Here is a 16,551-nt window from a genome sequence, read left to right on the forward strand (position 1 = left end):
GACTACAGTGTTTCACATTCTTGTCTCACATTCCCGCAGTCTTCACAAGGAAACTTTCCTTTGGCGAACAGAACACTGCAGACTTGAGAGTATCTTTTCTAATAATCTGTTTATTTACAAACAGTGCAGGCTGACTGGATGAGAGTGCAGAAGCAAACATGCTGTTCCAAATCCACAACACCCGACATCATTAAAAAGCTTTCCTCCTTGCAGAAATGCTTGTGGCACCTCTTCCAGCCAACTCCGGACTGCTGTTATTCATTCAGTCCCTCCTTGCCCAAACTCTCTGCATTCCGACTGAGCAAACTTGTTTTTATTGCGTTTCAATCTCCCCTTCACAGAAGCTTCCTTCTCCACCCATGTTATTCTCAAAACAACCTGTGATATCGGTAAGGCTGGAAAAGATGTGCCAAGGACACACAGGGATCTGCATGGCCGAGTGGAGACTATGGTTGGAATGCAGCAAAGTTTTACTCCGAGTAGACTCAGTGAAATTAACGAACTTGGCCAAGTTGCATCATTCACTTCAGTGGCTCTGCCCCGAGTAAAACTTAGTTGAATGCAAGACCCTACGAACCTTGTGCTCGCTGGTCCTGATCTGCCAGCAACCCCACCCCACCCCAGTTCTCTAGGTACAGCTGCTTTCCATCCTCACTGTGCACTGGGCTGAGATAAAAGTGCAGCTTAATGCCTGCCAAGAGCACTAATATACCATCTGGTGGTGCAGAGATCTGGGCACGTGAACCAATAAATATTTAACCTAATTGAAATCTGAATCCACCAGCCACCCTAAAGCTTGTCTTTTTACAAGAGTAGAAGCAAGGCTAGAAAAAGGCAGCCGACACCACGGCGGGTGGGAGCAAGCTAATACCGTAGAACGGGTGTTGCTAAACTACGACTTCCACTAGCCCCAGCAAGTCAGGGGCCAGGGATGGAAGCTGTAGTTCAGCAACGCCTGGAGGGCCAAAGGCTCCCCACACCTGGCTTAGAAGATGGTGGGCTCTGCTTCGTTACAAAGTTTTTAAGCAGAGGCTGGATGGCCACCTATCAGGGGTGCTGTAGTAGTGGATTTCCTGCATCAGCTGGAGCTGGGATTAGTTGACCTTCGATGTCCCTTCCAATTCTGGTTCTATGGGTCTGTCCTAAGTACAGGAAACATAGCCGCATCTCTCTCCCAAGTACAAAACACTGCTTTGTATCCCTTGGTTCATCTGACGCAGATTGTCAGCCTTTTCGAAGGCATGCTTCCTTCTAGTCCTCAAGTTAGTCATGAAGGCAACTGGGAAACAAGCAGGCAACATTAAGGGGTAGAAGGGTGGTCCATTCTGGATTTTGCATACTCAGCAGGGATTCTCTGCTGGGGGGAAAGAGGGGAACTCTTAACAATATTCTGCTACCAGCAGCCACAATGGCTGTGTTCTGCCTCCACTGTCAGAGGCATCATGCCTCTGCATACCTGTTGCTCAGAATCACAGGTGGGCAGAGTGCTGTTGCACTCCTGCCCTGCTTACAGGCTTCCCAAAGGCACCTGGTTGATTGCTGTGGAAACAGAACGATGAACTTGATAGGCCTTTGCCTGACGCAGCAGGTTCCTTAAACTGTACGGCTGAGATGATTACCATAACATGCAATCTGTCTGACCTGTAATCTTCCATTTTAATTAAAACAAATGTAGAATTACATCAGGGGTGGGGAACTTGCAGCCCTCCAGATGTTGTCAGACTCCCTTCATCCCTGCCCTTCAGTCCTGCTGGCTGAGCCTGGTGGGAGTCTGCCAACATCTGGAGGTCCCCCATCCTTGAATTAGAGGCTGTGCAACGGCTAAAAAGATCCCATAGCCCAGGGATGGAGAAGATGCTTAACTTAGGGGAAATCAAACTCGTTACCCTGCACCTCTCAGTGGAAGGGGGCAAGGCTGGGAAAGATCTCTGCTCGAGGCCAAGGAGTGCTGCTGCCAGCACATGTAAACAAAACTGGTCTAGATTGACCAGTGAGCCGACTGCCACAAAGCAATGTCCTGTGTAGCCCCTTTATCAAGGAGACAGTTTATTAGTTCCTTTCAAATATCATGTCAGGTTGTTGGTGTCTTAGATGAGGGGTTGGTAATCTGCAGCCTGCCCACCTCATTTCAGAAGTCCTCTGCAAGCTGTGTGTCCATATCTGTCTCTCTTCTGGCAACCAGCTGACTGGGGAGACAGGAAGAACATGGCTTCAGCCCCACCTCCTGCTAGTATGCTGCCTCCAGCTGATTAGCACCTCCAAAGGAATGTGGCCTTTGACAGGGGGAGCCCCTTCCCCGAAGGTTTTAGGTGATACCTCCACCATTAGGCAAGGTGTAGGATCAGCAGTCCTGTACATTGCTCAATAAGCTGTATGACTGCATCAGAACCTCTCCGGCAACTTTCTTCTTGAAGGAAACCTCAAGATAAGAGAGCTCAAGTAATTGTTTGTGGGGAGCCCTTGTCAGCAAGTGGCAGGATGCTAAACAATGAAGCAGGCTGTTTTATTGTGTCACTTGTGCTAGTTTTCTTTTTTAAAGCCATAATTGGCTTTTTCTAAGTTTATCACTGCTGGAAATGTGATATATTAGAAACAGAATCTCCCCTCCACTAATCTGCCATAAAATGTTCAATGAAGCCAAGAAAGTAACTCGGGGGGTGGTAGTTTCTCTGCCCCCCCCCCAAAAAAATATAGTGTGTCTGCCCCAATAAAGTGTCATTTGTCAGGAAGGGGAGCTGTGTGCTCATTGGTCCCATAGCAAAACCCAGCAGCATGAACATCTCCCACAGGCCACCTGCTCTAACAGCAGGCATCTCCCAACAGAGAACACACAAAAACCGTCATCGGGGGCCATGATCACTGCCTAGGACTGCTGAGCTTCCTGTCTTGCTTGCTGCAGGAACAAATGGGTGCCTTACCATGATGTATCTGTTTGTTCTGTAATGTCCTAGGAGGAATTCAAGACAAAACAGTTGCTACTGAAAGAACGAGTTAATGGTAAAGTAGGAACTCATGGGATACAAGTGAGACACACAGCTACAGGGAGTCAAGGAAAGCCAGAAATAATGATGCTGTCGTTCAATGAATGTTAACGGTTTTCAAATACCTGGCTGTTATTTGCTCAGTCAAGTATCCAACTCCAGTGTGCAAAATATTATAAATAGGGAAGGTTAAAGAGGGGCTCCTGGTGCCCCTATTGCACACAGGATACTTTGAGGGTGTGGAGCTACAAGGAAGCTTTAGGGGATTGTGGGATGTTTCTAATGTATTTCTTTTCTCCTCTTAGTTTTAATGCATCTGTGTGGGTGGGTGGGGTTGTCTGTCTTTAGGTTTGGATGTAAGGTGCTTTGGGTTGCCCTGGGCAAGAAAAAGCAACTAGTAAATTTAATAATAATAATAATAATAATAATAATAATAATAATATACATCCAAGCATAACTAACCACTGCCCTCCTGGCTGTTCAGTTCAGTGAAGTTACTTTAGGACCAAGCAGTGCAAAATAAAACAGAATAAAAAGTAGGAGAAAACTTGTCAATATGGGAAAATATTTTTTTATTGTGCCGAAGATACAGACATTCATGCAGTTTCCCCTGAGCCACAATGACTTCCAACATGGGTGGAGGGTTAAACAAAAACAAAAAAAAAACCCCAACCACTGCTATTTTAAGACTAAGAGCTCACTTTAGGCATGAGAAGCTCAGAACAAGCTGTTGTTAGAGGGTCTTCTCACACCACTACACACACCTGTAGGTAAGAGTGCTGTTTAGACATGTTACAAGAGACAAAAACTTCAGGTAGCACTCTCTTGGGGAAGGGAAGAAATCAAAAGTGAAAATCCGGGCAATGCTACCATGTAAAATATCACCGAGGCATTGCCCTGTTGTTGCTTTTAGACTGTGAAATAGCAGACCAGTGTCCACAAACAGCCTCCACTTGGCTCCTATTTGCACCAAGTTCTCTGTCTGAGGTTTTGCTGGCAGGTGCTGCTTCAAATACAGCATCATGGCTGATGGGAGACTTCACGGCTGGTACATGCACACCATAAAAAAGGACAGAGGACCTCTCAGGGGGGCCAGCTGGCCCCCAGTCTAACACAACAAACAGTGAACAATATCACATCTGCTCAGTTACAAGGGCATTCATTAGGGTGAAGTCGTTCCCCCCCAAGCACACATACATACATTGAACACACATGCACTATTTAGAGATGGAGACAGCAGAAGTCAGGTACCCTCCATGAGGGTAGAATTAAGACCTTATTGCATGCATCAAAAGGAGGTAGCAGATGCCTCAACTTCAAAATCCATCAGCAACAGCCCTCCTAATAATTCCTACTACTTGTGCAAGTTTCTGAACTCCAAACCTCAACTGTAGACTGATGACCAATTGACAACCAGAAAACAAAAGACAGCATGGTTCAGTGAGTACAATACTGGAACTTAAAAAACACATAGGAGCTCATTCATTAACTCAGAGCGTAAATTTGTTCCAAGGCATCAAATCTGTTCTCAGTATAGCAGCCTGAAGCTGGAACATCTGGGGGCAATAATATGGAGAAGTGCCTCTAGAAACGTGCCGAGTGCCCTTCCCTAACAAGTCAAAGCACAGCATGAACTTACTGAGTTGTCCAAGACCATGCAGTGTGTGTGTGTCATCTCAACCTCCGTGGTCTCTACAAAACAGGCAAAACAAAAACCAAGTGCGTAGTAGTCTTCAAATTCCTCGTAAGCGTATACTGTGAATTTCAAAGTGCTATAAAAGTGATTTAATACGTTTTTTTAAAGCCCCCAAGCAGCAGAGCAAAGGAATATTTCTAAAACCTCATCTTGCCCCTAAACGCAAGCAATTCATTGCTTTATGCCATTCTCATTTCAAATGTAAACAGCCCTGCAAGGAACTTCGCCCCCACATTCCTCAGATACAAGAAAAAGCAGGCAGCCCCCCCCCCAAAGGCAGCAGCATATAATAAAAGGGTTTTTACAAAAACAGGGACACCTTTAAAAACAAGCTTCCCCGACAAGCCTTCCAAATAGTTGAGTCTGAGGTGTAACATGCCCCCCTTGTAATGAGGTTGAATGTTGTATGCCAGGTGATATTTACACCTCTTATGGTGTTACATGCTTGAGTTTCCTCCCAACATGGATTCCTGGAGGAACATAGACATCCAGGGGAGATACAGCAGTAGTAGAAGCAGAAACCCTGAGGCTTCTGGGCAGCATCGACAACTGCAGCCCTGGGCACTGCTCCCATAATGCCCCGGGAAGGCAAGAATTCCCCTGCCTGTGCCTTCAAAGCCTCACATGCTCAGCGTTAGGGGCCTCAGCAGGTGGCCTGACCACTAGGAACCAAAAGTGCTGGCCAGAACAATCCTAGGAAGCTCCTAACCAGTCACAGGATGGGTCTCCGTTGCAGGAGAGCCCCCTGCCCCAACTCCCAGTTCCCTGAGATGCCTGCAAGCACGGTCGGCACAGAAGGTTACATCCAGACCAGAGTGGAGGTGCAGCCACGCCTGAACCTCTTCCCTCATGCGTTCAATGGTTTTGGAGTCTGGGGGACAGAGAGAGAGAGAAGAGAAAGAGAAAGAGAGGTCAGAGAACCTTTCACAAGTTCAAACCCATCCCAGGGGATGGCTTAGTTTTTCACTGCTTCAACCCTGCCCCAACCCAAAGAACCAAGGCCAGGCAAATACCTATGTCCAGGGGGTGATAGTGCTGGTGCAGCTGGAGGAGGAAACTGTGTGCCAAGATGACCTCCTTGGCATGTTCTTCCTGGGCACGCAGAGCAAGGGCATCCAGTAGCTCAGAGTTGTTGGATGTGCTGCGGTAATACAGCATGTGCACCAGCTCAAGGGAGTGGATATTCCGGCGCTGGCCAAAGACCTTTAACAAGAAGAAAGCAGGGGTGTCCACAGGAAGCAAGACTGCTAAGAACAGCCCTCCTGGATTTGGCCAGTGGCCCATCAAGCTCAGTATCCTGTTCTCACAGCGGCCACGCAAGTGCCTGTCAGAATCCTACAAGCAGGAGCTGAGCACAAGAGCCCTTGCCCCCTTGCGGTTCCAAGCAACTGGTATTCAGCGTAGCCATCACAGGTAGTAGCCGCTGCTATCCCTATCGATTAATTTTGTCTAATTGTCTTTTAAAGCCATTCAGGTTGGTGGTGATCACTGCCTCCTATGGGAGCGAATCCCATAGTTTAACTATAGCAGTGGACAAGTTGGGATTCAGGCCTCCTGGGTTTACAGCCACAGTTACAGCAGTGCTTTTGAGCAAGGTTGACACGTATTGCGATTCCCTAGCAAAGTGTCCATCAATAGGAGGGACAGGGCGTGAGAGGAGGAAGGAGGACTTGTAGCCTGCAAGTACCCACATGGGGAGAGTAGTGCATTTAGAGGTGTGTATTACAGGTTTTGTCCTGAAGGCAAAGGTATCTTTAAGTGCATCTTCAATGGGTAATTCTCCCAACTACCCCACACAATGGAATAAATGGTAGATACTTCTATTTGAGAAAACGACAGGGTGCGTATGACCATGTGGGCCTGTTTTGTCCAGAAAAACCAGACAATTGTTCCAATCTGTCTACCTGACAGCAGCTCTCTGGAATCTCAAGGAGAGATCTTCATCATAACAGTTAAATTATGAGAAGTAATAATTATGTTTGGCTTACTGGCTTTGTGACCAATAGATTGGGAAATGCTGCCCCAAAACAGTGACAGAAACCTCCAGATCTTGCTGGACTACAGACTCTGTTATTTTATTTTTATTTTAATCCCTGGCCATTGACCATGCTGATTGTTGGACTCCAACTCCCATCAGCCCCAACGTCGGAACTGTCCGCCCCTTCCTTAAATGCTATGTTACCAAAGGTCACATGGCTGGCAATCTGTTTTAAGAGGCAGGGCCAGTTTTCTAGAAATAGCGGCGGCATCATCATCATGCATACCTTCCAAGCCCGGAAGGCCATAAAGGCAGCGAAGAAAAGCAGCAGGGAGGTGGTGCCAATCTTCAGGTCAGAAAGCACCACCATGCCCACGTTGACGAAGACGGCCAAGCCGCTCACTATCAGCATGCCGTTGAGGAGGGCCCTGTAGAAGATGGAGGTGCGGACCTTGACGGCAGGCAGCAACTGCTCCAGGCCTTCCAGGGGAATGTCCTTAAAGCATTTAAGCATGAGGTGAGCATTCTTAATCCGGGCAGCCACCACCACCCGTTTGAAGTACTGTCTGGTTTGGGAGGAAAAGGGGCAAAAAATAAAAAACCACAGAGGAAAGAAAGCATTTTCATATTATTTATGGATAAATAAAATATTTCTGTACCGGTATATCAAAAAATATCAAGGCAACATAAAAGATAATTCAATTAAAGATATAAGCAGATAGTCATTAAGGTGACTTCCCCTAAATAACCCTGGGAACTGCAGAATGTTAAAGGCGCTGAGGGATGTTAAGAGATACCAACCCCCCTCACAGAGGTACAGTTCTCAGAGTGCTTTAAAAACTGGTCCCTCTTCCCAGGGAACTCTGGGAACTGTACCTCTGCGAGGGGAGTCCTAACAACTCTTGGCACCCTTAACAAACGACAGTTCTCTGAGAGAAGCCCTGACTGTTTAAAGTGGTATAATACTGCTTTAAATGTATAGTGCAGATGGAACCTGAGGTACAATGTATAAGCACTCATCAAAACCCTGCAAAGTTTACTCAGTACTGTATATTGTTATACATGTATCATTTAAAATTATAAAGTATTGAACAAGAACCATAAAACACAATGTTGACTGAAAGGCAGAAGAGATTATCATTAAATAAACTGAGGTGGATAAAACACCATACTAAGTGGCCAAACACATTTTGTCCATGTGGAGGCAAATACCAATAAAGCATGGAGGCAGTGGACGAACAGTACTGTGTTTCCTTTTCAAACAGGGATCATGCTCACATAACTTTAAAACAAAAAGTTAAGAAATTCCTTCAGTCTCCAAACTATTGGAAATTGCTTTGATTAAAAAGTGCCCAAGAATCCACAGTACGGTATGTCCCTGAATTATCCATCCACATATGAACAAAACCTATTCACTGCCTATCTTCCTGTCCAGTTAATGCAGAGCAGACTTCCCCAAGCTGCTGCAATCCAAATGCAGTTGGTCTCCAACTCCCAATAGCTTCAGCCTAAGGCCTAGATTTATGGGAGTCTGAACAGTGTAACAAGCTGGGAGAGGCAAATGTAGAGTCAGGGGAATAGCTCTCCCCAAAAGGATCTCAGGGTGGGATCTGTTTTTATTATTATTCACTTGCCTGTCTGGTGGAACCCGAGGTGTGCCAAAGAACCCCCTCTGATTCTGAAGGGTAGTCATCACACGCAGTGGTCCGAACCGTTGGCCAAGAGCCCAGAATCTTATGTATTCATACTGATCCAGATTTACTGAGACCTGCAAAAAGGAAGGCATGAAAATACAATTGCTTTGGGGGGCAGGGGGTCTTGTGTTGCAACTACAGCTAAGGAGCATTCCATACAGACCAATAGTGTGAATGTTTTGAGGGCGTGCGCGCTATTTTTTATTTTAAACATTTGTACATAAATGTTACAATGAGGTGTACAAATTTAAGAAATAATAATAAAGCCAACCTGCATATAAAATAAGGAACCAAATCTACAATGGTGGCAAAAAATAAATACATCAGTGCCAAGCATGTTAAGTAATCTGAGCAAATGGTACAAAAGAATATGTAAAAATTGGTTTTTAATATGTAAAAATTTAAAGCTATAATATATCAAGATTAAAGATTAGGATTAAAAAGGAGGGAAAGGAATTGTTGGATTAACAAATTGAATTGGAATACAAAAGAGGGAGGTATGAGGAGGTCCGGGAAACAAGTGAATGTAAAAGAAGTGATGAAAAGATGGAATTGTTTTTAACTGTTTTTTCTTTTTTCTATTTTTCCTTTTTATTGTTAATTTTTTTTATTAATGTGATTTTTCTTCTTATGAAACTTTAATAAATATTATTAAAAAAAATAAATCTGAGCAAATGGATCGGCACGGAGAGCACTTTTCAGTGTAAAAATGAGACACAGGGGCTGAAGTCACAAGGCTTTCATGCAGCAGTGCATGAAATCTACAGCCCTCCAGATGCTGTTGGGAGCTGGAGTCCTATGGGTTCACCTGCTCTAAAGGTGTGCCTTTAGCTTCACATCTGGGGATGCTGTGCTGTTGATCTCTTCAACAATATTCTGTACATTTTAATAGGAATTTCTCATGGTTCTTGTATGAATTCTATTGCTTCAAGCCCTAGGATAATAAACTGATGACAGGAAGGCTAATAGGAAGAAGAAGAAGAAGAAGAAGAAGAAGAAGAAGAAGAAGAAGAAGAAGAGTAGTTTGGATTTGATATCCCACTTTATCACTACCCTAAGGTGTCTCAAAGCGGCTAACAATCTCCTTTCCCTTCCTCCCCCACAACAAACACTCTGTGAGGTGAGTGGGGCTGAGAGACTTCAGAGAAGTGTGACTGGCCCAAGGTCACCCAGCAGCTGCATGTGGAGGAGCGGGGAATCGAACCCAGTTCACCAGATTATGAGACTACCACTCTTAACCACTACATCAAACTGGCTCGTATAATAATATACGAAGAATATACGAATATACGAAGAAGCTCAGACACAGGGAAGCTGAAGGGCCTCTGGTGGAGCTGTGCCTGAACTTAATCTCCGCAGTGAGAAAACTCCCATAACATGTATGTACAGAATCTGGCTTTGTTAAGAGTCACATTGTGTTACGGGGAGGAAGAATGGCCCTATCCTGGGACAGGTCTCACCTGGACTTCATCTTGAGGATGGTGGACCACAAGGGCATAGGCCAGGGTTTCCTCTGACAAACTGTTGAAGTTGGCCTGGGCCAGCAATGGATCCATCCTGGCCAAAACTTCCTGTTCTTTTGCTAACCGCTCAGCATCAGTCAGAGAGAACTCCTGCAGTGTGTCCTGGTCGGGATTAATAGGAGCGTACAGAGCCTGGGAAGGGGAGAAATAAATAGCCAGTATTAATGCCATTAACAGTGTTATTATTATTTACTGCATTGATCGGTCATTTTACACAATAAAAAGCCTGGAAGCAACTTGTCAAGGTAAAACGGAAAGCATAAACACAACTTAATACCATAAGAAATACAAAACAATGGGCCCTATAAAATTCCTTTGACGCTCATCCTACAATATACAGTGGTACCTCGGGTTACAGACACTTCAGGTTACAGACTCTGCTAACCCAGAAATAGTGCTTCAGGTTAAGAACTTTGCTTCAGGATGAGAACAGAAATCGTGTGGCAGCGGTGCAGCAGGCCCCATTAGCTAAAGTGGTACCTTAGGTTAAGAACAGACCTCCAGAATGAATTAAGTTCTTAACCCGAGGTACCACTGTAGTAAGGACAAGTCCTACCCATCCCACTAAAAGATGACCACCACCTCAGCAGGCCACACAAAAAGGCCTTAGCCTGCCAGCTAAAGATTGACAAGGATGGTGCTAGGTACATCACCCTGAGGGAGCATTCAACAAACAGGGGGCCACCACTGAGAAGGCCTGATTCACAATCTGTACCTACTTCAGGTGCAGCACAGCAAGAAGGGGTCTGTGATGAAAACCACAGGGTCTGAGCTGGTTCATATGGGAAGAGGCAGTCCTTGAGGAATTACAGAGCTGTGGAGTGCTTTAAAGATCAGTTCCTGTACCTCTGAGCCCGGAAACTAGTGAGTAAGCCAGGATCTCATCACAATGCCTCCCACTAGCTTCCGGCACATGCTGTTCCCCAACCCCTTCTGCATTTGGATGAGCAATTCATTCAGAAACAAGGCCAGTCCCCACAAGGAGCGTACTTTGTCATTACCTGTAATTGCTCTAGGATGGAGTGGTAACGGTGAAGAAGGGACGAGTCCACTTGAGAGACAAATGCCAGGAAAGTAGCGCGATCTGCTTGACTAGAAGAGTGGAACTCCTGAAAGAAGGAACAGACAAGGTTAGTCCAAAGGTGGTTTAGAACCAAATGACCTGTTTACATACGTTTGTTGTGATATGCTGAATTGCAGCAGATTATTAAAAGGATGCCTTACTTTGTCCTGAGATATTGTTATAATTGAGGCAACGGGCTGACAGATTATTCCATGCTGCTACAGCAGTGTTATTCTTAAGCTTCCCTATCAATCTGAAACAACTTTTTAAAAACTTAGTCCCCAACTGGATTGATAAGAATTAAATCAGTTTTGCGAATTTGGAGCCCTCTGGGCGTTTTTGATTACAACTCCCATGATAGGAGTCCTAGTCTAAAACATCTGGTGCGCACCAAATTGGTAGAAGTGCCAGGCAAAAACATTCCTTTTCAACCAGGCCTTTGGTTGTTAACAATCCATGGCCTTATAAAGCTTGTGTGTGTGTGTTTTAATGTTTTTCTTTTTTGTAAAGTCGCTTTGAGTTGCCTGCAGCAAGAAAAGCTCCTAATAGATTTAATAAATAATAGGCAATAGTAAAGGTTGGATTAAGTTGTTGTTGTTTACAGGTTTGATCTACATTTAATTAAGAACATGTAACACACATACATGCACGCTAATTACTAAATTCACACCCTGCATACATAAACAAGTTATGAGCTGCCACTGGAGAACTCCACACACACACACACTGCCACCAGTTCTAGGCAGATCCAAGCTTTTGTGGTGAACCAGGCTCCCAGAAAGCTCCTTTCAGCATTTGTGGCTTGTTTCATTTTTAGCTGGGGTGCTTGGCGTCATTATGAGCAAGGCTTCCATGTTCCAAGCTTCAAGTAAGACAACGCACGTCAGCTTCCTATTACAAAGGGGACCACGGTCCATTGGCCGATCCTGTGCTTTGCACATAGAAGAGATCAGGGATCGTAATGACCAGATTACGTTTGTAGGTTTGCAAGAAGTTTTGTGAGGTAAATTATTTGAATTATTGCAAAAATGGTTGAAGAGGTGGATTGTGAGTTAAGATAATTAACGGCAATAGGAATTTAAGAAATGCAGAAGAAATGATAAAAATGGTGGATCATCAGAAGTCTGATGGAAGTCCAAAAAGATTGTATAAGAATTGGTATGTTGAAATTAATAATATATATATATATATATAGTAAGAGATCAGGGATCAGGTGATGTGAAGGGACTTGCTGCCTGAGACTCTGGAGAGCCACTGCTAGTCAATACTTAGGCTTCATATACATCATACATTTAAAGCACATGGCTTTCTCCAAAGAATCCTGGGATCTGAGTTTACCCATCACAAAGCTACAATCCCTGGCACCAGTGCTATTTTTCTAGAAAGATGTCACTGTGACCACCACCCTCATTTTCTTAGAATGGCAATGGCGCTCACCAGAGGAGCCGGAACTCACCTGTACTGAGTTCCTGTTGAGTTCCCCCTGAAAAAAAGCCCTGCCCGGCACCCTTAACAAATTACAAACCCCAGGATTTGGGGGGGGGGGGAGAGTCATAGGCTTTTCATGAATGGTGTGTACATAGTCTTAAGCTAGAGGAACAAATAGTCTGACCTGATACAAAGCACTTTCTTATATTCCTATGACTATACACATGAGTGAGTGAAGCTCAAACATTAGGTAATTTATAATTGGCTTTTGTATGTTTTACACCTCCCACAGGGGAGGGGGAGAAAGGAGAAGATAGTCTTCTAGTCCTTACTTTATAAGTCTCTTGACTATAGCTGGGGTGGCCAATTCAGCAAGAAAGAAATCCTGGATGGAAATAAAAGAAAATACAAAAAGATGCTTGCTGCAGGTTCCATACACCGTTAACATCAAGGTGGGAAAACATATAGTGCTCTCTCTCTATACACCCACAACCTACATACCTACTTGCAATGGGACATGATCTCATTGCACACTTAGCACTACGCCTGCTCCATATTGTTCAGTGTCGCCAGCCCAGAGGGCCACCAGCTATCCCTATCTGGTTGTCAATGAAATGTGTCAGGAAGGCATTCTCTTGACCTAACTTCTGAAGGTGATGCTCTCCAAGAACATGCAGCCACTCTGTTCTTTCCTTCCTTCTCCCAATTCACAAAGGGGAGCTTTCTTCTCTGACATAAAGCTCCTATCAAAATATTCCATTCACATACTGAAGATAAAAATATGTTAATAAGGTTGATAATAATATATACAATGGAGTTCCCAAGGGTCTCCAGAGTAACATTATACAATTTCTGAACCGCAGGGAAATCCTGGAATGCTAGAAGCTCTTAACTATCTCTTTCACCTCTCCTTATATCCCTTTATTCCTTTTCTGCTCTGGAACAACAGCCCTCTTCTCAATAATCCACATCCCCTTTCTGCCTTCACTTCCCTCATTTTACACTTGTTCAGCAAATAGTGTAGTGACTTCAGAGCTACAGAAAAATCCCCTTCAAAAAACTCATTCACTTCCCCCAGACTCTTTTATTATTCTTTCCTATTACAGGCAGCAACCATTTTAGGCACATCCAACTGATGCATGATCACCAATGCACAGAAGGCGGTTTAACAGGGGCATAATAGGGGCGAGATGTGCTTATACGCACTCTGCCAACGTATGCAGGGGTTGGGAATCGAATCCCCGTGTGAAATGGTCACCGCCTGTATTTATTTAATTTATATCCCACCCTTCCTCCTCAAGGAAAGAACTGATGAAGATATTCTTATTATACCAGATATTTGGAAATTAGTTGAAGTTTTCTTATTGCGGATTTTATTCTATTAATATTAATTTTTTAGTGCTTTAACTGAATGTATTGTATACTAGCAGCCTCATACTTTTTGCTCAGAAATTTCAAGAAACCAAAAAATCAGTAGTTAAAATCAGGCTAGTTTTGAAATGTTCAGTCTGTCATCTTGATTCAGAAGCACACCCAACTGTATCCAAACACAGAAAAAAACCTGCTCCTTGATCTCAGGAACTATCATGCAAAGTTTGGTTACTATACTTAAGTATGCACAGTGATATACAGTATAGTAGCTTCTGGCATTTCTAATCTTGCTCAGTACCTTATGATTGTGTGTTGAAAGTCAGCTTAAATACTCTTAAATTATTAGACATAAATTTTACCTGGACCAATCATTGTCATTAAGTTTTCCCACACCCAAATATTCATTTCTTAATGTCTGTGCTCTTCACATACCCCTACTTGGGCCATCCTAGTAGCGATTAAACTCTCTAGAAGGGCCATCATCGCTTGTTAGATTCAACACCATGCACTCTTGTAGAATGCAAGATGTGTTAAAGGGCAAAAGTTTTGTACTGTTTCCACACCAAGCATCAGGATGCAGCAGGCTCTGGGATTGGGGTGGGTGGCTGGGAGGAGCAGGCTTCAATATAGAATGAGTTGCACTCAAGAACACATACAATCATTGTAAAACAAAACATCTTCTGTACCAAGGTAGCCCAAGTTACTGGGCCAATAAATGCTATACAGTACAGCACTCAAGGATCTGAATGCCTCATGCAAAAGTAAGCCAATTGCCATATGTATTCATTTAAGTTTAGCTTCAGCTTAGCTGTACAATCTTAAGTATGACAAGCTAGCTGAGAAGAGGATTCTGAGTCTGACACGCAACATATTGTTGCACACCACCCCAATTTCTGAGCGGTGTGAGATTTCCAGGGGTTCCAGGCGCTTCCCCAAGGTTTGGTTTCCTTGGAATGAGAGGCAGTGGAGACTGTGGTGTCTTTAGGATATCTGGTTTATTTACACATATATACAACCTTAGCCTACGATGGAAGGGCTCACAGCATTAAGACTGCAAGCAGTCTTGCTTCTCCCAGCCACAGCGTTGGATTCAAGCAGAGATCAAGCATGGCTCTCTCTCTGGCTTCTGTCTGCACTCTGATTCCAACCCAGCTTTGACACACAACTCTGGCTACTGTCTTTCTCACTACCAGTCAGGTGTAGGAGGGGGCCCACCCATTTGCCCTCTGGCACAGGGCAATATCCTGTTATACTAATGACCGTACTTATATGGTACTTAGGTGGCAACTACGACCCTTGCTGGACCAATTTAACAATGGAATTCTCTATTAGCTTTTAACCCTTGCTGGATCCAGGGGATCAGAAGGGGCTCAGGCATCATACAGACTGACCCACCCCAGCAAAAAAAAAGCCCAGTCACAGCACTATGTTCATAACTTATTATGAACCCATGCAGAGCCCATGTTATACCTTCACTAGAGCATCAACCAGGTAGTCCTTGGAAAAGGGGATGTATCTCTCCCGATAGTCCACCGCCCAGTTCTCTGGCTCCACTGGTCTCCGCATCTTCCGGTATTTCACCATCTTGGCAGCGAGGGAGGCCTTGCCACGGGATGGCAACCCTACAACCCCAGCCCCTAAGGCTAACCGCGCTGCGCACAGCATTCTAGGAAAGTTCAAAGTTTACCAGTCAGGCATGTTCAGCTTCCTTTCCAAAGGTTTTCAAAAATGACCCTAATTTGCAAGTGGGATACAGCGGGCATTAGCCAGTAACGGGGCACATCTTTCTTCAAAGCAACAAAGTCAAAGGCTTGGCCACACCATGGAGGCCAAAATCTGTCCCTGGACAGGGGAGGGAAGGCTCCCTGCGGTCAGAGCCTTGGCCAGAGCAGCCAGGCCAGAGGTCTTCTGCACAACGGTGCCACCACCACCTGTGCAACTGGGCCTGGTCCAAATCAGATCAGCCAAACAGGAGGTGGGGTCACTGCCCCAAAACGCATTAAGTTGGCTGAACTGATGAGAATAGCGATACTCTCACCAACTTACAGACAAAGCAGTGATTCCTTCCTCCTGCTGGAAGAAAAAGCCTTTGCATTCACTTTGGGCCCGTTTCAAACGGGACGGAGGGCGGGAAGCCCACCATACAAGGCAGTAGGTTCCTAACCTCTGGGCTGACATTGGTCTTAGTGCGCACGCGCAAGCTTCTTTCCCGCCCTTCGTTCCTTATTTGTGTCCGGGGGGGCGGAGCCTCCTTTCCCCCGCAAGCGCATTAGCGCCTTTGACTTCAGTTCCACTGTACGTCAGGCGCTTTGCTTAGCTGTTCAGCACTGTGCTCGCGAGTTTATGCTACAGATCTAGAAAATTTGTAGAAGGGTATCATGCACAGGGTTAATTATGCACACTTTAAAAACTGGCTTTTCACTCCCATTTCCTACACAGTTTTATACAAGAGTTTCAGCATATCATTTCTATGACTCAGAGCAACGCCTTTCTACGCCGGCAAAAGGCAGACTTCCTTTCATTTTTTAACTGGAAATTCGATCGTTTCATCACTCTACCCCTTTCTCTATAAACTCTTTATCTCCATGACCGAGTCACGGTCTACGTTGCGGACGGGCAAAAGAATACTTCAACTTCAGAAACACGCAGGCGCAGAGAATCGTTCTCTTCCCCCCCCCTCTCCTTTGCTAAACTGAGCGCGCAACACGTACTCGTTCCTTTCCCCGCACCCGCCTCCACTTTTCGGGCTGTCGGTGCAAACTGCGCACGCGCAGCTTTGCCTGCCGTCTGCTCCCGCATACAGAATTGCAGGATCCT

At 44.9% G+C, this 16,551-nt stretch overlaps 1 protein-coding gene across 4 annotated transcripts; it reads right to left on the reverse strand.

Annotated features, from left to right (window-relative positions):
- Positions 1 to 3,536: 3,536 nt before the first annotated feature.
- Positions 3,537 to 16,546, reverse strand: TMEM143 (transmembrane protein 143). 4 transcript variants are annotated; one of them, XM_080977614.1, is made up of 8 exons: positions 16,446 to 16,546; positions 15,205 to 15,400; positions 10,874 to 10,981; positions 9,810 to 10,004; positions 8,290 to 8,423; positions 6,942 to 7,221; positions 5,691 to 5,880; positions 3,537 to 5,548 (listed from the first exon to the last, which is right to left on the reverse strand). In XM_080977614.1, exons 2-8 carry the CDS (start codon positions 15,397 to 15,399, stop codon positions 5,382 to 5,384), a joined length of 1,269 nt encoding a protein of 422 aa, XP_080833740.1. In that variant the 5' UTR covers position 15,400; positions 16,446 to 16,546; the 3' UTR covers positions 3,537 to 5,381. The 4 variants fall into 4 exon arrangements, with proteins under 4 accessions (XP_080833740.1, XP_080833741.1, XP_080833742.1 ...); XM_080977615.1 differs by lacking the exon at positions 16,446 to 16,546 and adding an exon at positions 15,781 to 15,903; XM_080977616.1 differs by lacking the exons at positions 15,205 to 15,400; positions 16,446 to 16,546 and adding an exon at positions 15,781 to 16,425.
- Positions 16,547 to 16,551: the final 5 nt, after the last annotated feature.

Source organism: Podarcis pityusensis (assembly GCF_964106645.2).
Source record: "Podarcis pityusensis genome assembly, chromosome: 13".
Classification (NCBI taxonomy): Eukaryota; Metazoa; Chordata; class Lepidosauria; order Squamata; family Lacertidae; genus Podarcis; species Podarcis pityusensis.

Coding starts and splice junctions, on each gene's coding strand:
- TMEM143 (XM_080977614.1), bottom strand. CDS start 15,399: ATGCTGTGCGCAGCGCGGTTAGCCTTAGGGGCTGGGGTTGTAGGGTTG. Junction 8,424..9,809: donor ATCCTCAAGATGAAGTCCAG/GTGAGACCTGTC, acceptor TCCTTTTTGCAG/GTCTCAGTAAATCTGGATCA. Junction 5,881..6,941: donor TGGCCTTCCGGGCTTGGAAG/GTATGCATGATG, acceptor TTCTTGTTAAAG/GTCTTTGGCCAGCGCCGGAA.